Genomic DNA, 26,226 nt, shown 5'->3' with positions numbered 1-26,226 from the left:
AATTACTTGTATTTACTTGCATTTGTTGTTCACATGAAGTCTTTGAAAGATATGATCCTTTATTTAAGTGTCTGAAATGTATCTGAAATGTGAGCAAAGACCTAAGAGGATGAGGAGAAATGTATTGGTGTGTTGTGTAAAACAAAATGCGTGACTTTTTTTCTGCATGAAAAGTTGCTTACAAAAAAATGATTGTGACTTATAAGTTATTTATTGTTTTTACTAGCATCATGTTTTTTTTGCAGTAAAATGGCATCATTTGCAGTAAAATGTAATGTATCTGCATCTTTCTACTAGTCTTTTTCGATGCGAAGTAATTTCGTCCTAAAAACAAAATCTGATTTTCCTGCGTGTTGCGTCTCCCTTAACAGTTAGAACCCGTCGCTGACAGAGAACATCGCTGGTATTGTTACATCTCTGCTCTCCATCCTCTCCCCTCCCTTCACCCACCCGGTCCACCCACTCCGCTCCCCACACACACGCACAACAGTCGGCACATCGTTTTGCGCATCGCCTCCTCCGGCATTATGACCAACGATTCCCCGGAGGCGGAGAGCCGAGCTCCACGCGGAGGAGAAGGGAAAGGAGCGACACGCAGACACCGCACAGACGACAATGTCACCATCCTGACATCGTCCATGGATTTCCACAGAGCCGGCCGGAGCCGCGCCAGCAGCAGCGGCACCGACGCCGCGCCGAGCCTCACGTCTTCAGTGGACATGAGCAGCTCCTCCCTGGAGCTGAGCATCCAGACGCGGATCTTCAAGATCATCGTCATCGGGGACTCCAACGTGGGGAAGACGTGCCTCACCTTTCGCTTCACAGGAGGAAGCTTCCCCGATAAGACCGAGGCCACGATCGGCGTGGATTTCAGGGAAAAAGCGGTGGAGATAGAAGGAGAGACGATCAAGGTAAAAGCGATGGGCTGGATGTTGATTCGTGGTGTTTCTCTCCTTCCTCCTCCTCATCCCCCTCCTCCTCCTTCCTCTTCGTTTTATTGACAAGCTGCAGCTCAGTCAGCTCGCGCGCGCGCACGCACACACACACACACACACACACACACACACACACACACACACCTATCTGTCTGTCCGTCCGTCCGTCCGTACGTCTGTCTGTCCGTCCTTCCATCCGTCCATTCATCTATCTATTTATCTATCTTCTTTTCCTTTCAGCTTTTCCCTTCAGGGGTCACCACAGCAAATCAGTTGCCTCCATCTAATCCTGTCTTCTGCATCCTCTTCTCTCACACCAACTACCTTCATGTCCTCTTTCACTATATCCGTAAACCTCCTCTTTGGTCTTCCTCTAGGCTTCCTGCCTGGCAGTTCAAAACTCAGCATCCTTCTACCAATATATTCACTATCTCTCCTCTGGACATGTCCAAACCATCTCAGTCTGGCCTCTCTGACTTTATCTCCAAAACCTCTGACATGTGCTGTCCCTCTGATGTACTCATTCCTGATCCTATTGATCTTGGTAACTCCCAAACAGAACCTCAGCATCTTCATCTCTGCTACCTCCAGCTCTGTCTCCTGTCTTTTCCTCAGTGACACTGTCTCTAGGCCAAACAACATCGCTGGTCTCACCACAGTTTTGTACACCTTTCCTTTCATTTTAGCTGAAACTCTTCTATCGCACATCACACCTGACACTTTTCTCCACCCGTTCCATCCTGCCTGTACACGCTTCTTCACCTCTTTTCCGCACTCTCCATTGCTGTGGACTGTTGACCCAAAGTACTTCAAATCTTCCACCTTCTTGATCTCTTCTCCCTGTAATCTCACTTGTCCATTTGGGTACCTCTCATTCACATACATGTACTCTGTCTTACTGCGGCTAACCTTCATTACTCTTCTTTCCAGGACAAACCTCCACCTCTCTAGCTTCTCCTCCACCTGTTCCCTGCTCTTACTGCAGATCACAATGGCATCTGCACACATCATAGTCCATGGAGATTCCTGTCTAACCTCGTCTCTTAGCCTGTCCATCACCATAGCGAACAGAGCTGATCCCTGATGCAGTCCCACTTCCACCTTGAACTCCTTTGTCACACCTACAGCACATCTCACCACTGTCTTACAGTCCTCATACAGTACATGTCCTGCACTGCTCTAAAATACTTCTCTGCCACTACAATACCACAATTCCTCTCCGGGCACCCTGTCATAAGCTTTCTCCAGATCTATAAAAACACATTGCAGTGCCCTCTGGCCGTCTCTGTACTTCTCTATCAACATCCTCAAAACAAATACTGCATCTTCATTGTATGACTCATCAGCTTTATTCCTCTGTAGTTGCCACAACTCTGCACGTCTCCGTTGTTCTTAAAAATGGGCACCAGCACACTTCTCCTCCATTCCTCAGGCATCTTCTCACTATCTGAGATCCTGTTGAACAACCCAGTCAGAAACCCTACTGTCACCTCCCCTAAACACTTCCAAACATCTACAGGTCTATCATCAGGACCGACTGCCTCTCCACTCTTCATCCTCTTCAATGCCCTCCTCACTTCAAACTTACTAATCTTTGCTACTTCCTGGTCCACAACAGCCACCTCTTCTAGTCTTTGTTCTCTCTCATTTTCCATGTTCATCAACTCTTCAAAGTACTCTTTCCATCTTCCCACCAAACTACTGGCCCCTGTCAATAGACTTCCATCCCTATCCTTAATCGCCCTGAGCTGCTGCACGTCCTTCCTATCTCTGTCTCTCAGTCTTGCCAACCTGTATAGATCAGTCTCTACCTCCTTACTGTCCAACCTAGCATACAAGTCATCATAAGCCCCTTGTTTGGCCCTCTACCTTCACCTTACGCTGCATCTCCCTGTACTCCTGTCTGCTCTCCTCGGTCCTCTCAGTGTCCCACTTCTTCTTAGCTAACCTCTTTCTCTGTTTACACTCTTGTACCTCCTCATTCCACCTTATCTACTTTCCTTCCAGACGACACACCAAGTACTCTCCTACCTGTCTCCCTGATCACATTAGCTATTTATATATATATATATATATATATACAGTGTATATGTAATGTATATCTCCACCTTATCGCAGATTTTTAGTAGGCAGTTACGTGATACTGTATGCACATTTTATTGGCTGACGACATCCAATAGATCCGTTCCGTCAGTCTCAAACTTTCGTAAGACACGAAAGCGCCATATGTTTGTTTCCTGGAACATTTTAACCACAAACAACTGGGGCGCACTGTGTGTGTGTGTGTGTCTATATATATATATATATATATATATATATATATATATATATATATATATATATATATATATATATATATATATATATATATATATATACATTCCACAATAAAACAATAATATCAGACTTCGTACCCAACATATGAAAAGACTAAATAGCTACCTATCTTGTTCTATGAAGCTAACGCTACACTGCTAACGTGGAGAACTCCAACTAAACAATAGCCAACTGATGCTAGCCGAGCTTTTGCTGCAATACAGCGTGAGACACGGTGATGTCATGTATGATAGCACATATTCCTTCTTTATTACTTTACTACCTGAACAGTGATTTCTACATTATATTAGAACAATAAAAGTTGAAGTTTTTGATAATGTAACTTTCCAGAATTGGAAACATCCTGTTGTGAGCTTTGGACACCAGGAACCAAAACCAACAGGACGTCCATTACGATGCAGACGCCATCCTGATCTCCCCCAAGTCTCTAATCTGGTGGAGAGACATTTCAAAATCATCCGTATAGAATGATATCACAGTATGGATTCAGCTCGTCTTCATCGGAGGAGCATTAATAAACTCAACAGAGTCTGCAGCAGAAACACAACTGGATGGTCTGATGATGTTTCCATGTTTTGACCATAGATTGGTTGTTGATTGTGTATGTGAGCAAGGCTGGAAGGAAACTTAACAAATGTGTAAAGCGTAGCTTTGACTTTATCCTTTTCAGTTGAGTGTTGCCCATTTTATTGACGACAGTACAACAACATTTCAAAAAGTTTTCACCCCCTGCTGTTTGCAAACGGACGGACGTCGCAAATATAAGAGTTTCCTTTTTGGCCGAATCAGTCATTGTGTAAATGGAAATACTTTTGTATACACCACATTCATTGGTTCTGGCTAAGTAGTATTTCTCTTTTTGTGACGCTATCTTTTCCTCTCTTTCAGTCGTTTTCTGTCTCATTCCTGCTGTTTGGACTCTGCTCAAAAACATTTAAATTGTTGGAACAGTTATGACACTGTAAAATTATGTTAACCGAGAAGTCCATGTGTAGTTATTTCTTCTCCTAACATAGTAGATGCCGTACGCCATATTTTTCACATGATTCCTTCTGGCAGATGCGCCGTGATTGGTTTGGTGCTGTGATTGGTTGGGCGCTTGATTGACAGGTAGTGGGTAGAGTTGGTGACAGTGTGACAGCGTGAGACGTCTTATTGTGCCGGTCCCAAGCCTGGATAAATACAGAGGGTTGTGTCAGGAAGGCCATCCGACGTAAAACTTTTACCAAACCAAACATGCAAATCAAATCTCTGACTTCCATGCCAAATCAGTCGAGGACCAGGTTAACAACGACAGCCATCGGTGCTGTTCACCTACAGGGTGCCGGTGGATATTGGACTACTGTTGGTCGAAAAAGAAGAGGAGGAAAATGGGTTCGTAGGAAGAGAAAGAAGAGGAACGAACGAAGATTATAGAACTGAGAGTAGGGACGTATAATGTTGGAACTACAACAGGAAAAGGTAGAGAGTTGATTGACATGATGCAGAGGAGGAAGGTAGACATACTGTGTGTCCAGGAGACCAGGTGGAAAGATAGCAAGGTTGGAAGTTTTCGAGCAAGGCTCAAGTTGTTCTATCATGGTGTAGATAGGAAGAGAAGAGAGTGGGAGTTATCATGAAGGAGGAGTTTGTTAAGAATGCACTGGAGGTAAAAAGAGTGTCAGATCGAGTGATGAGTCTGAAACTAGAAATCGAAGGTTGATGTTTAATGTTGTTACTTGGTACGCTCCACAGGTAGGATGTTATCTGGAGAAGAAATTCTGCTTGGACTTTGATGAAGTGATGCAGAGCATACCTATAAGTGAGAGAGTTGTCATTGGTGCAGACTTCAATGGACATGTGGGTGCAGGAAACAGAGGTGATGAGGAGGTGATGGGCATGTTTGGTATCTAGGAGAGGAATACAGAAGGACAGATGGTGGTTGACTTTGTAAAAAGGATGGAAACGGCTATAGTGAATACTTTTTTCCAGAAGAGAGGGGAACATTTGGTGACCTGTAAGAGTGGAGGTATACTCCTACACAGGTAGACTACATTTTGTGTAGATGGTCTAATCTGAAGGAGATATGCAAAGTAGTGTTTGACGAGAGTGTAGCCAAACAGCGTAGGATGGTGGTGTGTAGGATGACTCTGGTGGTGAGGAAGATGAAGAGGGCAAAGGCAGAGCAGGGGAAAATGGTGGAAGCTGAAAAAGGAAGAGTGTTGCATGACTTTAAGGAAGGAGTTAAGACAGGCTCTGGATGGTCAGGAGGTGCTTCTAGATGACTGGACAACTACAGCTAATGTGATCAGGGAGACAAGTAGGAGAGTACTTGGTGTGTCGTCTGGAAGGAAAGTAGATAAAGGGACTTGGTGGTGGAATGAGGAAGTACAAGAGTGTGTACAGAGAAAGAGGTTAGCCAAGAAGAAGTGGGACACTGAGAGGATTGAGGAGAGTGCACAGGAATACAGGGAGATGCAGCGTAAGGTGAAGGTAGAGGTAGCAAAGACCAAACAAGGGGCTTATGATGACTGTTATGCTAGGTTGGACAGTAAGGGGGGTAGAGACTGATCTATACCGGTGTACATCAATATATACATATACATACACACACACACACACACACACACACACACACACACACACACACACACACACAAACACACACACACACACACACACACACACACTTGTAGAAATCCGTGGAAATTCCATGATAAAACAATAAAATCGGACTTCATACCAAATAAATGGAAACAAATGTGTTGGTATTATAAACCAAGCGCACTCAACATAGTCAAAAGTCAACATGGTGACTCTGTGTTGGCAAATCATGGATTGCGAAGCCGTAGATGAAAGTTAGCAGGCTAACTGGAGAAAGAAAGCTAAATGATCATGAGGTTGGGAATGGAGCTAACGTTAAAGGAAAATGCACTTGTCAAAAAGGCAAGTGGAAAAGACATTTTCGAGAAGTGATTGTTCTGTTAACTGACTACATGAACAGAACTGTATGTAGTTACTTAAAGACCGTTTTTGTCAGATGCCCGAGGAGCATTTTGGATACTACATCGATTTTTCTATTCCAAACGGAAACTATAGCTGGACAGACTATTCCTGCTTGCCAGCTAGTTTCACTTGGAAATCTCTGCTGTTTTCTGTGTCATTCCTGATGTTTGGACTCTGCTCAAAAGCATGAAAATTGTTGGAACAGTAATGACGTTCTAAAATTATTTTAACTGGGAAGTCCATGCATAGTTAGTGATGGGCAGACGAAGCCCCATGAAGCATTGCAGCTTTTCATCTCAATTGGTTCACTGCGGTTCGAAGCTTCATGAGGGTTCATTTGCTCTAGTACGACCTCTACTGGATACTAAAATATCATTTGACAAGAGTTTGAAGTGCGGCATTTTACAGAAAGCCTGTGAATAAAAATTTCAGCAAAATAAGGAAGTATGTAAAACATGTAGATTTTGGTGATGGTAGTACACTGTGTGTGTGTGTGTATAAAAAAATCAAATAAATAAATCTATTAATAACTCCCGTAGGGAAATTACTTTCAACTCCAAATGCTTTCACACGTATACAGTATACACTCACACACACGCACAAACACACACACACACACACACACACGGGCGCGCACACACACACACACACACACACTGGCAGTATGGAAAATGATCATTTGGACATGACGAAAATAAAAATACAGTAAACATCTACAGATAGGGGAGGGTGGTTAGGGTTGGGGTAAGGACAATTATTATGCTTTTGTAACGTTGAGGTATAGCCAGTGATTATGCTTGGGTCATATTATTGGTTTTTAATTAAAAACAACATTTTTGCCCACTGTATAAACTTTATGTCTCATAAAGAAAGAAACAGACAAACATAGAGCTGTTATACGTTAGTAAATAGCCGGTTTTAACCCTGTCCATTCTGTGTATACATGTAGACACATCTCATGCACACTAACGTCACAGCGGATTTTGTCGCAGGGGGGCACTCCCTGTAACGTTTCGGTTACAGCGTCCGCCCGACAACGTATACCCGACGATTACAAAAGAACTTCACTTGGTCAGCGTCTTTGTCCCAGATATCTGCAGTGATGTGTGGACGAAAGGCATAACCGCAACAAAAAGCCTCTTGCCCGATGCCTTACACCATATCGTTCACATGATTCCTTCTGGCAGATGCGCCGTGATTGGTTTGGCGCCATGATTGTTTGGGCCCTTGATTGGTTGGGTGTTCGATTGACAAGTAGTGGGCAGAGTTTAAGGGTGACAGTGTGAGTGTTTCAAGTGAGCTCATTCAAATGAACTCATTCAAATATATAGGTGGGAATTAGTTGAATTTGTATATACATATATACTCTCTCTCGCTCTCTTTCTCTCTCTCTCTCTCTCTCTCTCTAAATATATATATATATATATATATATATATATATATATATATATATATATATATATATATATATATATATATATATATATACACACACACACACACACATACGCGCACACACACACACACACACACACACACACACACACCAAATTCTACAAGAGAAATAATTGATAATAGTTGCTAGGCGTCCACACACATTTTAGAGACACTAAAATCTAGAATCCCTGATGCCTTAACTTTTTCATTTGAAGACAGAAGGTGATGCCAATCTCTAAGTGGCCGGTTTAGCAAATTAAATTATCTTAAATTGGAAACAGTTTTGTCTTTTAAAATCACAAATAAAACCAGCCATCTGTCATGGAAATGAACAACTGGCAGAAGTAAAGTACAAGCTATAGTGGTCAGATAGTTAATGAAATAAAATGTGTTTTTTTCCAACATCCTCAATAATAATGGATATGGCAGATGTAGCTACATGACAGTCTCACAGAACAGTATGAGAACTGGCTGACTGGAGTATCACAACATAGTATTAGCACCATTTTAGTTGATGCACTGAACATTCTTAGTTTTACTTATTCATTTATTATCCCTAGACTGAGGTTTCCTCCACCCTTGTAAATGTTCTTAGCTTACTCCTTCTCCCTTGTGAATTTACTCATGACACATAGATTTATATGTGCCCTTCCCCCCTGGAGAATATTCTGTCTGCAACCTCCAGATGCCCTCTGAAGCTGACTCACACACTACTTCTATCATTTCAGCATGTCTAAATAATTTAAAAACGCATATCATGCACACTGAGTTGGAGAGCCAACGTGAAAATCCAACACATAGCATTAAAGCGATGGAAGGAATTCTGGAAACGGCAATCTTCTACTGTTCGTGTTTGCGCTCATGCCTTGGTTAAAATGCTAGAGAGAATCCAGATGGGGGCAATAAAGACTCTATAAAGGTTAAGCCTGTCCAGGTAATTAAGTGTCATGCTGTATCTCATCTCATCTTATCGTCATTAAACTGTCTTGGTGATCATATAATTGGGATACTTACTGTTTGGCCCCTACAGGACGATTCTTAATTTTATTAATGTTACCTTGTGATTTTTATGCTGTCGCCACATGCACAGTATTGGATTGCGTATAACATTATTAACAGTTAATAGACATGACATTTTCAAGTCTTTGTACCCAAGGCAACAGGCAGTCTTATAATAGCAATGATCTCAAAAGTCTCTCTGGAGCTTCACCTTCAAGACAAATTGAGAAGTTTTACTGCAAAAATAAAGTCGTCAGCATGTTAGTGTTCAAAGATGGGACCATCCATCCATACATACATCCATACATCTTCAACCGCTTATCCGGGGCCAAGTTGTGGGGGCAACAGTCTCAGGAGGGATGCCCATACTTCCCTCTCCCCAGACACCTTCTCCAGCTTCTCCGGGAGGATCCAGAGGCATCCCCAGGCCAGCCGAGAGACATAGTCCCCCCAGCATGTCCTAGGCAAAACACTAAATGGAATTCTGTCCTATTCTTGCTATATATGCGTATGGTTGGGAAATGTTTCCATCCAGCGAAGTGGTGATATATCGTAATTACGTCCCGCGAAGAGGTGATGTATTGTAATTATATCCCGTGAAGCAGTGATGCGTTGTAATTGTTAGTGTTTGTGTGTTCGTCCGTCTGTTCGTCCACCAAATATCTTCACAACCATTGCAGATAGAAAGTTGAAACAAAAAGCACGTTGCTCAGGTGGCAAAGGGGATGAAAATGAGATGATGAGGGAAAACTAGGTCAAAGTCAGATTTCAACTTTTGTACACTCAGGAACCGGATAAGACGTGTAAGACCACATCAATCCTGATATATTTTTGCACATGTTTCCGGAACAACATAGATAGAAAGACAAAACAAAAGGCATTGCAGGTATATTCAAGTAGGCAAGGGGATGAAAATTAGATCACAACCTTGACCTTGAAAAAGTAGGTCAAGGTCACCTTTTCACTTTTATACGTTTTTAGGTACACATCTTCGAAACGTCATGACAAATAAAATGCACCAGTTACATGTTGGATCATGGGTCTTATTTTACCCTGACCTATGAAAGTAGGTCAGGGTAAAATTTTAAATTCAGGGTGTCGCGGAATGTTGCAGTCTCTGACTGCCTTGTTCTAGTCTGTGTCTGTTTCCCAAACACAAAAAAAGGACATTTGTAAGGAAATTTAATGCTTCTGGGAAATGCATCTCGTATCCTTGGAAAGCCTGTTTATTCCCCTTGTCACTTGTAAAGAACATGGATTTGTGTAGTGAGCAGCAGAGCTAAATATCTGGGTTGTATCCATGACAAATGTGACAAATCTCTGCCCAGTACAACAGCCTATTTTTGACTGCTTTTTGGTGGATTGGCTGATTGACAGTTGAAGAAACACGACATATTGGCAATTTAACTGTTTATTCATTCAACAAACAGGAGCGTCAGTAGTGTGTGGTAGAACCAAACACAGCCACAACAGCCTGGCATCATCTCCTCATGTTACTCAGTATGCCACTGCTGTGGGATGGCATCCCATTCTTCAACCAGCAATGTGTTTGTGTTGGTCACTCTGACAGGAACAGCATGTCCAAGCTTATCCCACAAGTGTTCAGTGGGGGTTGAGGTATGGATTGCTGGCAGGAAATTCCATCCTCTCCACTCCCAAATTTTGGTGGTAGTCTCTGATAAACCTCGATCTGTGGGGGCCAGCATTGTCATCTTGGACTGTGGATGTATGCAATTACCACTGCCACAGTATATGAAACTTTGAAGTTTAAAGACTCAGATTTGTTCAGACTTTGCTGACATGATTGAACCTTCATAGATTTGTCAGTCTGTCATTTGTTTTTACTTAACGTCCAGTCCATCAACACTTTACTCGTGGCTGAAGGACAAAAAGATCAAGTGGTGAGTGTAGAGTAGTTTACAGTAGTTCTTACAACAATTCTAGATGCAACAATTCCGAACCAAGCTTAGTCACACATGCACATTTTTTAAAATATATCTGACTCTGCATATACTGTAGTACTGTTATTATATTCTATCTACAGCCTAGGGAGGTTAGGAGTAATACTAGTGCTGTCAGGTGATTAAAAAAATTAATCAAATTAATTACAGGATTTGTAATTAATTAATCTAATTAATCGCATTTTAATCTCATACCTGCTAAAGGCCCCCGAATAAAGAATGTGAATTCTAGGACATTACAAAATTGTAGTGCATGACTAATCAATGGAATGCACCAAGAAGAAAAGATTTGAAATACACATTTTTATTGGTTAAGTGTGCTTTGTAAATGAAATTTAAAAAAAAAAAGGCCAAGCACATCAGCAAACCAATTGGGCCAGGTGCATTTCTCAGGAATGCAATATGAATACAGTTAAATAAAATTCAGAAATAAAATAAGGCTGAGTCTCAAATAGGCACATAAGCAGACTCTCAATCAAAACGAATACTAAAGCTGACTCAGTACAGTAATTCAAAATGAATGGTATAACATGTCTCTAAATAAGGCAACTAAATAGCAAGATGCCAACAGGCTTTTCCTTTAAAAGGGTAAAAGCTAACGTTCAACTGACATGTTTTGCATTTAAATGACACGTTAGGCTGGAGCTGCTTTGGTGATATGAAAATTCTCTTTTACAAAAGGTACAAATAATAATAATAATAATAATAATAATGGATTAGATTTATATAGCGCTTTTCTGGACACTCAAAGACTTTACATCGGATCCATTATTCATTCACTCCTCATTCATACTTGGTGATGGTAAGCTACGTGTGTAGCCACAGCTGCCCTGGGGCAGACTGACGCAGGCGTCTACAGCGCAGAATCACTGTGTTTTTGTTGATAGTCCCGTCTTTGGTCTTTTTAGAAATAAACTTTCCGCCCAAAGGTCCGAGTGGGCTTGCCTCGCTCTCCTGTGTTGCGTCCATCTCTGTTGTCAGTCACTCTGGTTTTGACTAGTGGTGCAGGTAGGAAGTGACTTCACTGCAGCCTACGGGTCTCTCAATGGGCTAAATTTAAAATGCTTGCATGTTGACTTGCCACTTGCGATTAATTGCGTTAATTTTTATAGCGCGTTAATTTGCAAAGTAATTAATTTATCTAATTAACATGTTAAAGTGACAGCCCCAATTAATACTCTTGCTCTACAGCGGTGGTGTTACCTAACTAAGGGTCAGCTCCTTCTTTTGTTAACATCTTGATAACCCTAGACAGAGGTTAATTTATCATTATGAAGATAAGTAACCTTACCTCCATAAAGTGACTTAGTAACCAGTTAGACACAATCAATCAATGATGTCATCTTTAATGACAAGTGCTGTATTGACATATTGGTAGAGAATTCAGAATGCTGCATGAAAAGCTGCCAAGAGATCAATTTCAGGGCTGCAGTATACCACATGTACTACACGTACTGCGTAGATTAGTTTGTGAATTTTGTGTAGTGTTGTCTCAGACTGGACAATGCTGCAGTGCACTTGGTGGATTGGCTCTTCATTAGAATCAAGAGAATGGATGCCTGTAATGTTTTGTTCTTGATGCTGTCAATTCTCCCTGGCACTGCCCAAACAAATTATTCTGAAAACGATGAACGCCATAATGACCATGTACATCATACTCATAATATCAAAACACATGCTGATCTTGTATATCTCTACAGGTACAGGTGTGGGACACAGCAGGCCAGGAGCGCTTTCGTAAATCCATGGTGGAACACTACTATCGCAACGTCCACGCAGTGGTCTTTGTATACGATGTCACCAAGATGACTTCCTTTCGCAACCTACAGACATGGATAGAGGTTTGTAACTGGCTTAAAACATTATTAAACATCTGAATAGTATTTGGCACATCAGAAACGGTCAATAGAGCACATTTTCATTATATCACAGTCTGAATTCCCACCTCTTTTGGCACCATTCCTCATTTCCAGTGTCTGCATTATTTTATTCCCAAAACCACCAAAACCAAGGAGCTACGCACAGTTTCTATTCCACAGTGTAGTTCATATTTATAAATGGTAACGCTGTAACAATTTTAACCACTTTGGTAAGAGTGACAACAAAACCCTCAGTGTAATATCTGGTAGCAGATTGAATCCAAGAACACAACACGGCGCCATGAAGCTTAGGTGAAATTCCGAATGAAAATGGATTCTTAGTTTACACAACAAAGATGACTCATAAATTGATGAAAATTGACACTCAGGAAATAACTGAAGATACGTTGTCTTGGCTGGGAAGTGTAATGTATGATGGCAAATATTAAATATGTTCCCAAGTTACTTCTCAGTTGTTTGCTGTCATCATCATCCCTTCAGTGCAGCAAGCTCCTTCCTTCATTTTTGTTGTTATCACAGAGAATAACAGAAATTGTTGCAGGGAACTCATTTATTACTGCATATATTCAGCCTGTGATGCTTTTATTCTTTGAATGTTTGTCTAATGCTGCATTTGAATTTACACCATTTGAGCAGAAAGGAAAGAATAGGTTTCAAGAGACCTTCATGACCCTTACCTCTGAGATGTTTAACTCCAGTCAGTAATTTTTTAATAATGTGACATATTAAGCAGTTGGTTTGTAAGGTTAAGTGTGGAGTCTGCTGCTATACATACCCTTCTGTCTGGGCTGCTACAACAGCACCGACATCATTATATTTGTAGATGACATGGTACTGATCATTGATGCATACAAAGAAGATGTGGCAGAATTGCTGGCCTGGTACCATCCTGAATTGCAGACATGAAAAAGGAGATGATTATTGATCCCAGTTGAGGAAGGCACTACAAACAATATTATATGTAGGTGAGGCAGAGGTCGAAGGGTGAAAATGAACTTCAAGTTTCAAGTTTATTTATTCGTATATATCCCAGATTCACAGAAAATGTCTCAAAGGGCTTTACAATCTGCACATGGACGATATCCCTCTGACCTTTGTGTACTGCGAGCAGTACGACCCTCACATTGGATAAGGAACAACTCCCCCCAAAACCCTTTCAACAGGGAAAAAAAATGGATGGGAGAAACCTCAGGATGACTACAGGGGAGCGACCCCTCTTCCAGGAGCGGACAGACCAAGCAATAGATATCGCATGTACAGATTAACTACACAATAATAATAGTAATAACAGTAACAACAACAATAATAAATGTATGACAAAAGTACGCTGATCCATCCAGTAGAGTGAGTCACCACCAACCGATGAAGCAGACAGAGGATTCACATTACCTGAAATCTCAAAGCACCACCGATCCTCAGGAAATTTCACTAATGAAATCAAAGTCTTGAGCAACTTCTGTAGATGTTCTGAAGAACAGTTCTATTGCAGCCTGGTGTTGAAACTGGGCTGGTTTGGGAAGGGAGGCCCTCCGCCATGTGACCAAAACTGTACAGTTTATCTCCAGAACTACCTTCCTATCTCTACAGGTTATTCATAACACCAGATACATTTAGAGGCCACACAACATCATCAGTTGCAGTATATACTGTATAGTACCACTGCTGTGTTTTGTGTGCTGTATGTATATGATGCCCAGTAGCTGCAGTATTAAACTGTTGATTAAATTTGTTTCCACTCAGCTGTCCATATTGATTTACGCATTGCATGAAAATTGCCATAGTATGGATAGTTTGTGCAGATATCTGCTGTTGTGTTCCCAGGAGTGTAATGGTCACCGAGTCTCAGCATCAGTACCTCGAGTCCTGGTGGGAAACAAGTGTGACCTTGTGAAGCAAATACAGGTAGGTGTACTTAAGTAAGGACCACGGCCTAATATGAGTACAGTATTTTCTGCACTATAAGGCGCACTGGGTTATAAGGTGCACCTTTAATGAATTGTTTATTTTATAATTTATTTCACATATAAGGTGCACTGGATTATAAGGCGCTTATAATTTAAAAAAAAAATTGAAATAGATTTAAAAAACTGGTGGCTGTAGTTGCGCTATCCGACCACTAGCTAGAGTATTCGTGACTGTGTTTACCTTTAATCAACTGTGAACGGCTCCCATCGTTATGTCAATGACGCTATTCTGAGCCTCATCAAGGAAACCTGATTGCTAGATCACTTTGCCATCTTAGAAAGAAGTCAGCAGGCTTGGGTGCTTATCTTATCTGCTGAGATTTGATAAAAGGGCTACAAAATACTGTAGTACAAAATTATCTAAAAACATGGTCAAATTTGATTTTATTTCTATAGTTCTCAGTGACACGTGGTGAGATTCACGGAGGTAAGAGCCAGACAAAGCGGCGTGTTTGCCACTCTTTCTGGCAAAATATGCCATATTAAAAAACCTGACATTAAAAACACGTTAAATTCACTACGAGTGGACCACTCAGTGCGAATAGCATTATTTCCTGATCTGAAGTTCGAAGCAGATATTTAAGCTCCGACGTTCGTCTTCCTTTATTAATTAAATATTGTTTCGATCGATCGGTAGTCCAGTCGGAGGTGAGGGCTGCACTGTATTTTAACCAGTTTTCAATGTCAGGCAGCTAATTTACTGGCAAATTTGACGCTGTTGTACTCATTGAACTGACTTTAACACCGGTGTCTCACCACCGTGAATCTCACAGCATGTCGCTGCCAGACAGAATACACAAGCCTTAAAGGGACAGTAAAGTTAATTTTAAGTGACATATACTGTATGTTATTCATCATTATGAAAAATAGAAGAAAAAATATTTTTATGTGTGTAGCATCATCAGTTTGGTCAAAAAAGCCTAAAATCTGCGCTGCAGCAGCTTCCGCATTCAGTGGTCACGTGGGCGTCATACGTCATTGTTGACCAAAATAGCTTGGCAGCCATAAGAAACAATGCATTGTTACCTGTGCAGTGAACAGTTGTGTCAACAGAACGGCAAAAAGACGCGAAGACAAGGACCTGTCATTCTTTAGAATACCTTCTGGGAAGGTATTGCACTAAAAAATGCTAACGCACTTGCCCGTCAATGGGATTGTCCATATTATGTTAGCATTGAGCTAACCGCAATATTACACTGCATGTGAATTTAATTGAAAGTGGTGTCTTTTTGCTGTCCTGTTGACAAAACCATCAGAAGAGGGACTTGACAGGCTTCGAAAAGTCAAAAATAGTGAGATACAGTATATTGCAGAGGGATGCAGCACTCTTAAAATGGCAGAGCTTCTGAAGCGTGATCATCAAACAATGAAGTGTTTCATTCAAAATAGTCAACAGGGTCGCAAGAAGCGTGTGGAAAAACCAAGGCACAAAATAACTGCCCATGAACTGAGAAAAGTCAATCGTGCAGCTGCCAAGATGCCACTTGCCACCAGTTTTGCCATACGTATTTCGGAGCTGCAACATCACTGGAGTGCCCAAAAGCACAAGGTGTGCAATACTCAGAGACATGGCCAAGGCAAGAAAGGCTGAAAAACGACCACCACTGAACAAGACACACAAGCTGAAACATCAAGACTGGATGAAGAAACATTCAAGACTGATTTTTCTAAGGTTTTATGGACTGATGAAATGAGAGTGAGTCTTGATGGGCCAGATGGATGGGCCCCTGGCTGGATCAGTAAAGGGCAGAGAGCTCTAGTCCAACTTAGCAAGGTGGAGGTGGGGTACTGGTATGGGCTAGTATCATTAAAGATGAGCTTGTGGGGCCGTTTCAGGTTGAGGATAGAGTCCAGCTCAACTCCCAGTCCTACTGCCAGTTTCTGGGAGACACCTTCTTCCAGCAGTGGTACAGTGGTTTTTCCTTCAAGAAAAACATGATTTTCATACAGGACAATGCTCCATCACGCGCATCCAAGTACTCCATAGAGTGGCTGGCAAGAAAGGGTCTAAAAGAAGAAAAACTAATGACATGGCCTCCTTGTTCACCTGATCTGAACCCCATAGAGAACCTGTGGTCCCTCATCAAATGTGAGATTTACAGGGAGGGAAAACAGTACACCTCTCTGGACAGTGTCTGGGAGGCTGTGGTTGCTGCTGCACGCAATGTTGATCATGAACAGATCAAAACACTGACAGAATCCATGGATGGCAAGCTTTTGAGTGTCCTGGCAAAGAAAGGTGACTATACTGGTCACTGATTTGTTTTGTTTTTTGTTTTTGAAAGTCAGAAATGTATATTTGTGAATTTGAGCTGTTCTATTGGTTTCCCTGGTGAAAATAAGTAATTGAAATGGGTATATATTTGTTTTTTGTTAAGTTGCCTAATAATTATGCACAGTAATAGTCACCTGCAAATACAGATATCCTCCTAAAATAGCTAAAACTAAAAAAAACAAAAACACTCCAACTTCCAAAAGTATTCAGCTTTGATATTAATGAGTCTTTTGGATTCATTAAGAACATGGTTGTTGTTCAATAATAAAATTAATCCTCAAAAATACAACTTGCCTAATCATTCTGCACTCCCTGTATTTTGACCATACACAATGTTTATATAACAGTTTGAATTGGTGAGTACTTTAGCATTTCTTGTGTTGTAATTCCAGATTGTTCCAGAGTTTCACTCAGCTTACAGACACACAAAAACCTTTACGAGTGGTTTGAGCTCTCGGCAATGAAAAATATCCAAAACCTCTCAAGTTATAAGCCCTGACTGGAGTTATAAATACCTGTAATCGTTGGAGGTTTGGTGGTCATTTTGTTGAATGCTTTATATAAAACTATTAATCCATATATAAGGTGCATCGGATTATAAGGCGCACTGCGGGTTTATTAGAAAATTATAGGCTTTTAGGTGTGCCTTATGGTGCGGAAAATACTGTATTCACATTTCTAGACTAAATCAGGGTTTATAACAAAAGATTTGTGCTCTGCAGGTTCCCTCTAACATGGCTTTGAAGTTTGCCGATGCCCAAAACATGCTGCTTTTTGAGACTTCAGCCAAGGACCCGAAGGAAAGTCAGAATGTTGACTCTATCTTCATGTCGCTGGCCTGCCGTCTAAAGGCCCAGAAATCACTGCTCTACAGAGATGTGGAAAGAGAAGACGGGAGAGTCCGGCTCACACAAGAGACTGAAACAAAGAGTAATTGTCCTTGTTGAGGAAAATGAGGAGTGGGAGGCATAATGGAGGGGAATAAAGAAGAATTACAGTATACATGAAGAAAGTGGAGGAAAGGGATGACAGGAGAGTGAGATTATTTTCAAATTCAACATGTCTGGTTTAGAAGAAGGGTTTGAAATTTAGGCTGACGTTGTTTCATGGAAGAGGAGCAATTGGAAGAAGTGGTGATGCTAATGTACAGGGCTATGGGGAGAAGTGAAGATAGAAAGATGGGAGAATGAAATTGAGTAGTGATGCATTTATTAAGAATGCAGAAATTTCACATTTTTTGTTTTTGACTGCAGCATTGTGTAGATATTTCTTAATTTATTCAAACACAAACAGGTGCCATTAACAAAGGTATCATTTGAAGGACAGTCTGCAGTTACGTGGGTCAGATTTGGTGTTTTCCATATAGTCACTACATCATTAACAGCAACATAAGACAGTCTGTTCTGTTGAATTCCATCTTCTGACCAGCTGAATGCAGCATTTCTCAACCTTTATCTACTGCCTTTAAAAGCTACTTCTGTCTTGGTTTGAAGAACTCACTAATAAGATCTTGATGTATATAACCATTCAAACACTGTGGCATCCTCTTGTGGAAGAACCAACTGCTTTGAAGGCTGAAAGAGACTCATTGAATTTTTATGTACCCAATCTCTCCGGTTGAATACTTAGCAAATAGAATAATTAACTTAAATCACTGTGACACAAACATATGAAAAAGATTCTGAATAACAATGAGGCTAAAACAACCTCAAAAATGTTCAGATGAGCTCATATAATTGATGCCGGACCTTGACATCAGGCTCTGCTGAAATAAGACCAAGTGGCGATGCTAAGCCGGTTATCAGGCAGCAGGTTAAAGATTGATTTAGATGCTGTAAGATCCTCTTACTTGTGTACAGGAGAAATGCATCCTCCTAGAAAGAAGGCAAGACTTGGCACCTAATTCTCATATAACTGTGGTATAAACATATCCCACACTTGACTTCTGGCTTTGAGGCCCATCCAGCTTTCCTTTTGTGTTCAATACAGAAACAGAGAGTCATCCGTAACAAATCTTTACTGTGTAATGAACGTCTTTCATAAAGCCTTTCTGTGATCTGGGCCATGCTACCTTTAGATAATGCTATAAATATATTTGGATGAAAAACAAATCACATCAGTGAATTTTTCAGCCTGACACTGATGTCCAAATTAAACCAGTTATAAGACCCATTTAAACACTGTGTGCATGCAGGTTCAGAATTTTATTACAAACTTTTTTTTTGGGATGTTTCCTGGAATTTCTCCTCTGTTTCTCTTTTGTGGGTACTATACAGCAGATGCAATGGTCGAATAAATTAATATTAGTATGAATAGACAGGAAGAGCTACTTTCATTCTAATTGCGGGGATAATGTCATGTAAGCCGGATAAATATGTTCTACAGACACTGCGTTATCATCTACTCATCAATTTGCTAAAATCTTTACACTCTTCAGAGCTGACATAAGTGAGAGGAGTACACAGTACAAATTAATGTCTGTTCGTAAATAGAGCAAAACATGGAAGACTGTGCAGTACTAATGTTAATGCCTAATGCTATATTATTTTTTTATTAATTACAGACCTGAGCTAGATTCAAATTTATTATTTTTCACTCATAATAATTGTGCATTGTATCTGGTTTTAGAAGTTAACCAACACAAATTTACATGATGGCCCCATTCATGCGTGTCTTTCCAAGAATGGTCTATTCTGCTGTTATTCATCCCCAACACTGTGTATTAATATAAGCTTTGCATCGACTGGTTGATTACAGGGTGGTGATGTCAGAAAAAGAGCAAGGAATATTGTTGTTTTGTAGTTGCGGTAATGTGTTGGAGAAAAGTAATGCAAGGAGTCACTGTTTGTAGCACTCTAATAATACAGCCAGCCATCCATCCATCCATCCATCCATCTTCAACCGCTTATCCGGGGCTGGGTCACGGGGGCAACAGTCTCAGGAGGGATGTCCATACTTCCCTCTCCCCAGACACCTCCTCGGGGGGATCCAGAGGCATTCTCAGGCCAGCTGAGAGACATAGTCCATCCAGTGTGTCCTAGGTCTTCCCCCAGGTCTCCTCCCAGTAGGACATGCCTGGAACTCCTCCCCAGGGAGGCGTCCAGTACGCATACGGAACAAATGCCCAAGCCACCTCAGCTGGCTACGCTAGGGCGGAGGAGCAGTGGCTCTACTCCGAGCTCCTCCCTGGAGACTTAGCTCCTCACCCTATCTCTAATGGTAGGTCCAGCCACTCTACGGAGGAAATTCATTTTAGCCGCTTGGATCTTGTCACTTCAGTCATGACCCAAAGCTCATGACCACAGGTGAGAGTAGGAACGTAGACTGACTGGTAAATCGAGAGCTTGGTCTTGCGACTCAGCTCCTTCTTCACCACAACAGACCTTTTAAAGCGATCGCATCACTGCGGAAGTTGCACCAATCCATCTGTCAATCTCATATTCCATCCTTCCCTCACTCGTGAACAAGACCTCAAGATATTAAAACTCCACCGACCTGAAGAGAGCACACCACCCTTTTTCGGTCGAGAACCATGGCCTCGGATTTAGAGGTAATGATCCTCATCCCACTCGCATCACACTCAGCTGCAAACCGTCCCAGTGCATGCTGAGGGTCCAGGTTTGATGAGGCCAACATCACAAAAAGCAGAGATGAAATCCCTTGGTTCCCAAACCGGACCTCCTCCGGATCCTGGCTGCGCCTAGGTACAACACCATCTATCCAGTTGAAAACCTCCCCATCAGCAGAGAGGTGCCTCTCAAACAACGTAATATATATCAATGTGTGATAAGGATAGACTATACAATTTTTCACCAACAGTCCCAGAAACACTAGCTTTGTGACCCTCTGGAAGTTGCTGGCATGTTGGTTAAGCCCATGACCATGACTGGCTCTGGCTGGTGGTGAAAAGTCTTTTCAAGGTCTTCCTGTACTACTTCCACCCATCAGTGGCCATCACAAAAGAACTGAGTAGTGAAACAGGTGGCCCATACCAGTGCATTCAGCATATCATCCTAGCATGGCAGCAGATGAGAGCTTTAAATCTTCCATTTAAAGCTTTGAGACACATGTTGTTCATGACAAGTATCACTGGGTAATGGCTACATCATTTTCCAGAAGATGGCGCACTTTGGTGTGATGTTTCATCAGACTGGGTTTACCCATTTTGCCCAGTCTGGGGAAGAGCGACCGCTGATGTTTTCCCAGTAAGGCTAGTAATTTTTGTCTCTGTTCATCAGACAATTACCCATCAGTTACATCCGGCTTGAGGACATCACTCAGTGGAGAAGCAACACCTATAGATGTACTATTGTAGTGTTCAAGGTGTAGGGATACCCTGCAAAACTCATCTGGCAGTGCCAAATTCAATATTTATTACTATTCTCAAACACATTACCACGTTGACACAGCGACACTCCTGTTCTCCCTCTTTTTCTGATATCAGAACTCTGCAACAGCTCTCAGATAGCAACCATAAAGCTTACATTAACATAATGAAGTCATAATGTGTTACGTGTCATGGATCTTATGTTCAGCATTGTTTCACTGCAGCACTGTTCAGTGTGATCACTCAAAAGCCAATGAAGAGGAAGTCTTCCTTGCAACATTGTTTTGCACGATCTCTGCATGAAAAGGTCTTGAGTTTGCTTGCCGACCCTTTTCCTTATACATGTACACTACCAGTCAAAAGTTTGGACACACCTACTTATACAATCATTATTTTTATTGCTTTCTACGTACATTGTAAATACATACTGAAGACAGTGAAAATATGAAGCCAGATATATAAAATTATGTCGCAATGCAAAAATTCAGAGAACCCTAAATACTTTTTTTGATTTTAGATTCCTCAGAGTAGCCATCCTTTTCCTTGATGACAGACTTTTGAACCCTTGGCCTTCTCTCGATGAAGTAGTCGCCTGGTTTTCACTTCACACGTGTGACTTAATGGATTTTCTTGTCTTCTAAATTGGGTTGGGACCATCGATTGTATTGCACAGAAGTCAGATTGATTACACTGAAAGCCATATTAGACAAATGTTTAAATCTGTATTATGGCAAGAACCAATCAGCTGAGTGAAAAAAAAAAATCTTCCATCATTACTTTAATAAGAACTGAAGTTCAGCCAGTCTAGAAATTTTGAAAAATGTTGAATACATCCCCAAGTGTGGTCACAAAAATCAACAAGAGCTATGAGGAAACTGTCTCACATGATGACCGCCCAGGAAGAGTCACCTTTGCTGTGAAGGAGAAGTTCATCCAAGTCATCATCCTCAGATTTAAGATCTTTGGTTCCACCTGTCCTGTCTTTGTGCAGCACAGACAAGTTGAATGGATGGCCTCTACATTCAAGGTTCCCACCATGAAATATGGAGGAGGAGGTACTGTATAATGGGTTGCTTTGGTGGTGACCAAAGCTTTGGTGGTGACACTGTGGTGACACTGTTGGGGATTATACAAAATTGAAGGTGTACTGAACCAGCATGGCTACCACAGCATCTGCAGCGACGTGCCATCCCATCCAGTTTCTTTTTAGACGGACCATCAATTATATTTCAACAGGACAGAGAGCCCAAACACACCTCCTGGTTGTGTGAGGATTATCTGACCAAGAAGGAGAGTGATGGAGTGCAGCCTCCAACCTAAACCCATTGGTGAAGGTTTGGGATGACGTAGACCACAGAGTACAGCCAAAATGAATATAAAGAAAACCATGAAGTAAGAAGGTGTATTAACAATTTTTGCTGGTGGTGTATACCCATTTTAACTCTTTGAGTTAGTTTTTCTTTTAGATTGATTAATAACTTTTCAAATTTTCTGTCATAGAGATGTGGTGATGTCTGGTAGTTTTTAGTCCTCATAAAAATCCCCAAATCACAACAGCGTGCTGAAAGTTAATAAATAAATTGTGCATACAGTGCAGCAAATTGGTCAGGATGCAATCTTAGTATACAAGGTACGGGAGAAGAAAAAATTCATTGTTTGCATTTCGAGCTCTTGATTTTTTTCCAATCAAAGATGTCCAAATGATTTGTGTAGTTCAGGTTTCTCATATGTGAAATTTTACTCATTTTTTTTGTCTTAAAGATAGTTTGGACAACAAATGACAGTTAAAAAAAATTAAATTATTGATTGAAGTAAGGGTTGCAATAAATCCAAATAAACATTAGACAGAAACACAAGGAAACAATAAACCAACCACTCTCTCTCTCTCAAATATCTCACAGTTATGCCCAATATTTTCAGGTAGCAATAGTAGGCTGATGTACTAGCTCAATGTTTTCAAGAAAATCCAAACTAGGTTTTCATCGAGTTTTCATTTTTAACATTTTATCACAGTAAACTCAATACAGTACTAAAAAAGAAACAGAGTGGACAACACAAAAAACATCTATCTATCCATGTTAAAGTGTTAAGATAGTTTTTTAAAAGTTATTTTTGGTTTTGCTGTTTGGCTTTTCTTTTCAGTTTTCATTTTGAGTTACAGCCTCTAATTTAGTACCAACAGACTATGAGGAGCACCCTCTGTAAATGGATCACAGGCAACACTGTTAATTAAACTTGTCATTTTTATGCATCTTAATATCATTAAATCAGCTGCAGAAGCAGACCGTGCTCAGCGACTCTCCAACATGATGAACATTGCTTATCTCCAGACTGCAATACATTCTACCCATAGTACTAGAAAACAATCAAAATAAAAGTCAAACGAGTAGAATATTCCTTTAATTAAAGCCTTAAGAGTTGTGTCTCTTGGATTTATAAATTTGTCATCATTTTGTCAGAACTGTGGACAAAGTTTATGACTGTGAGTTTGTTGTTTGGATTCAGTTTTATTGCTTACTACTATATTTTAGAAGTAATGTGGTTGTTACTATCTCTCAAAGGGACTTCTTATAAAAGTGCTGAAGAAGCTTAACTTGTCTTATGTAGTTCTTCTCTAAGTGTTTTTTTATGAATACTGACATTCAGGTCAGTTTATGATTAACTTTACAGTAACATGTCTGTTTTGGCCATTAACTATGTCCTGACAAAAGTATTTACTGTTTCCCTCCCACACACAGGAAATTCAGATTTCAAGTCTGTTTTTCCAGTCTCTCCCTCCCTGTACTGCATAATATTTCATTCTTCATGTGTTTTCTGTTTTCTATCGCCCTCTTGCTGTTTCCATACAAGTTTAGCATAAAAAAATCTCTTTTACTGTCAGTGTTTATGTGACCCCACATAATTTAGACCTAGTTCCCTCTGTTCGGTCCCGCTGACTCCCCGTTCCCTGCCCTGTCTCGAAACATGTGGCTGCTGGCAGCTCATTGTCTTTGGCCAGACAATTTAATTCTCAAACAGACCGTGTACCGATTGAAACCAGCAGGAATTTTCTCATTTTGAGACACAGTATGATTTTTTCAAAACTTAGAATTGCCCAAATAAAAGCATTTTGACTACACCTTCTATTCAATGCCAGTCAGCCTGAATTAAGTAGAGCCTTTTCTTTGGACTGCATTGAAGATTTTTAACTTGTAGCACACCTGGCTTTCACCTGTAGTGTTACAGTTGCTTTACCATGATAACCTGGTACATCCCCAGTGGTATTGTTTTTCTGTTAATAGTGCAGTACGTTTGTTTAGTATTATCCTCTATAAACAAAACGTTTTATCCATTTATTTTGTTGTACCAAAATCAGCTGCATTTCACTGGCGGGAATGCTGCAAAGATGTCCAACAAAAAGTAGAGAAAGAGAAGCTGAATGGGTAAGTAGTGATTTTTATGTATTTCAAGACAAGAAAAACTTACTTTTGATCAAAAAAACATAATTCTGATTAAAATTATCTTCCCATCCATCCATTTTCTATACTCACATTTGTCCGATGTCGCAGGTCGCGGGGTGCTGGAGCCTATCTCAGCAAACTGGGGGCGTGAGGCAGGAGACACCCTGGGCACGACGCCAGTTCACCGCGGAGCCACATGTAGACACACACAAACACTTTCGCACACGCTCGAACCTATGGGGAAAATCATACTGGCAAATTAACATGAAAGGCATGTTTTTGGAGGTGGGAGGAAGCAGGAGAATCCAGAGAGAACCCACGCAGACACGGGAAGAACATACAAACTCCGCACAGAGCCGGACTTGAACCCGGAACCCCGTTGCTGTGTGGCGACAGCGCTACCCACTCCGCCACCATGCCGCCCCATTTCATCATAATTCAAAGAGTGACTTTTTATATAACTTTATTGTAATTATGCAGCAACATAAGCACAATAACAAGAAAAGTTTAGGTGAATTTTTTGTCATTTAATTTTTATTAACTTTGCCGAATTTGAACAACTCAAACACATGCACACACGCACACACACACACACACACACACGCACGCACACGCACACACACACACACACACACACACACACACACACACACACACACACACACACACACAGAGAGTATATTGCAAGCTCATTCCACAACACAGTGGTACATGACACCAACAAAACCCCCACTCCATTCTGTCTGGACAAGACATCACAAGGCTTAACATGGAAAAACAGAGCAGTTAATAATAAAAGAGTTGAAAGCAGACATGGTTTTTCATGTGTGAGTAAAAAAAATCTGGTTCACAGTACAGAAGGCACTATGAAAATTTTTTGCAGTAGGAGTTTTTATTTAATTCCGAACAATATATAGGACCAGGTCATGACAGGACATTTAGTTAGTTAGTTTGTTAGTTAGATAGATAGATAGATAGATAGATAGATAGATAGATAGATAGATAGATAGATAGATAGATAGATAGATAGATAGATAGATAGATAGATAGATAGATAGATAGATAGATAGATAGATAGATAGATAGATAGATAGATAGATAGACAGATAGATAGATAGATATCCACTCCTCAGGCATACATAACGAATAAATACTGGATAAAAACCAGGAGAAAAAGAAACACTGACACCACAGGACATACCACAAGACATACACTACACTAACAGACACATACAGCACTAACAGGACATGTACTAAAATAAAATAAAAACAGTATAAAATAGAATAAAAAGTGAAGATAGCAGGAGGCCCACATGGTGGGTAAGGTACACCCGTATTACATTGTAAGCCATATCCTTATCTAATTTTACAACATCACAACACCTTGGCCCCACTACACTGCAGCACAGGCTGACATTCCATCTCCTCCCCTCCATCCAACCACGTGCTGACCCCCCCCCCCCCCACACACACACACACACACACTCCTCCTGAGAGAGTCATTTTACCCCCTAATGGCACTGAGCACGAAGGAGGACCTCAGCCTGCTGTGTGACAGCAGTCTGCCACTGAAGGTGGTCCTCTGCTGGGCAAAGGTGGTGTGCAGGGTGTTGTTCATGATGCCCTGACTTAAGTCAGGGCATCATGAGTCTGTTAAGACGGTCCATGTGTCTTTTCCTGGCCCCG

At 41.0% G+C, this 26,226-nt stretch overlaps 1 protein-coding gene and 1 long non-coding RNA gene across 2 annotated transcripts; one reads left to right on the top strand and one right to left on the bottom strand.

Moving 5' to 3' along the window:
- Positions 1-490: 490 nt before the first annotated feature.
- Positions 491-24,208, top strand: rab33a (RAB33A, member RAS oncogene family). Its single transcript, XM_068326416.1, has 4 exons — positions 491-911; positions 12,355-12,495; positions 14,356-14,436; positions 17,496-24,208. The coding sequence occupies exons 1-4, from the start codon at positions 528-530 to the stop codon at positions 17,718-17,720; spliced, it is 831 nt and encodes a 276-aa protein (XP_068182517.1). The 5' UTR covers positions 491-527; the 3' UTR covers positions 17,721-24,208.
- Positions 12,341-24,720, bottom strand: LOC137603177 (uncharacterized). Its single transcript, XR_011037235.1, has 3 exons — positions 24,631-24,720; positions 13,310-13,423; positions 12,341-12,477 (listed from the first exon to the last, which is right to left on the bottom strand). It is a non-coding gene; the product is annotated as an uncharacterized lncRNA (long non-coding RNA).
- Between the last annotated feature and the right edge of the window lie 1,506 nt (positions 24,721-26,226).

The sequence above is a fragment of the Antennarius striatus genome, chromosome 10 (assembly GCF_040054535.1).
Source record: "Antennarius striatus isolate MH-2024 chromosome 10, ASM4005453v1, whole genome shotgun sequence".
Lineage (NCBI taxonomy): Eukaryota > Metazoa > Chordata > Actinopteri > Lophiiformes > Antennariidae > Antennarius > Antennarius striatus.
This window is presented reverse-complemented; position numbering and strand designations above follow the sequence as displayed.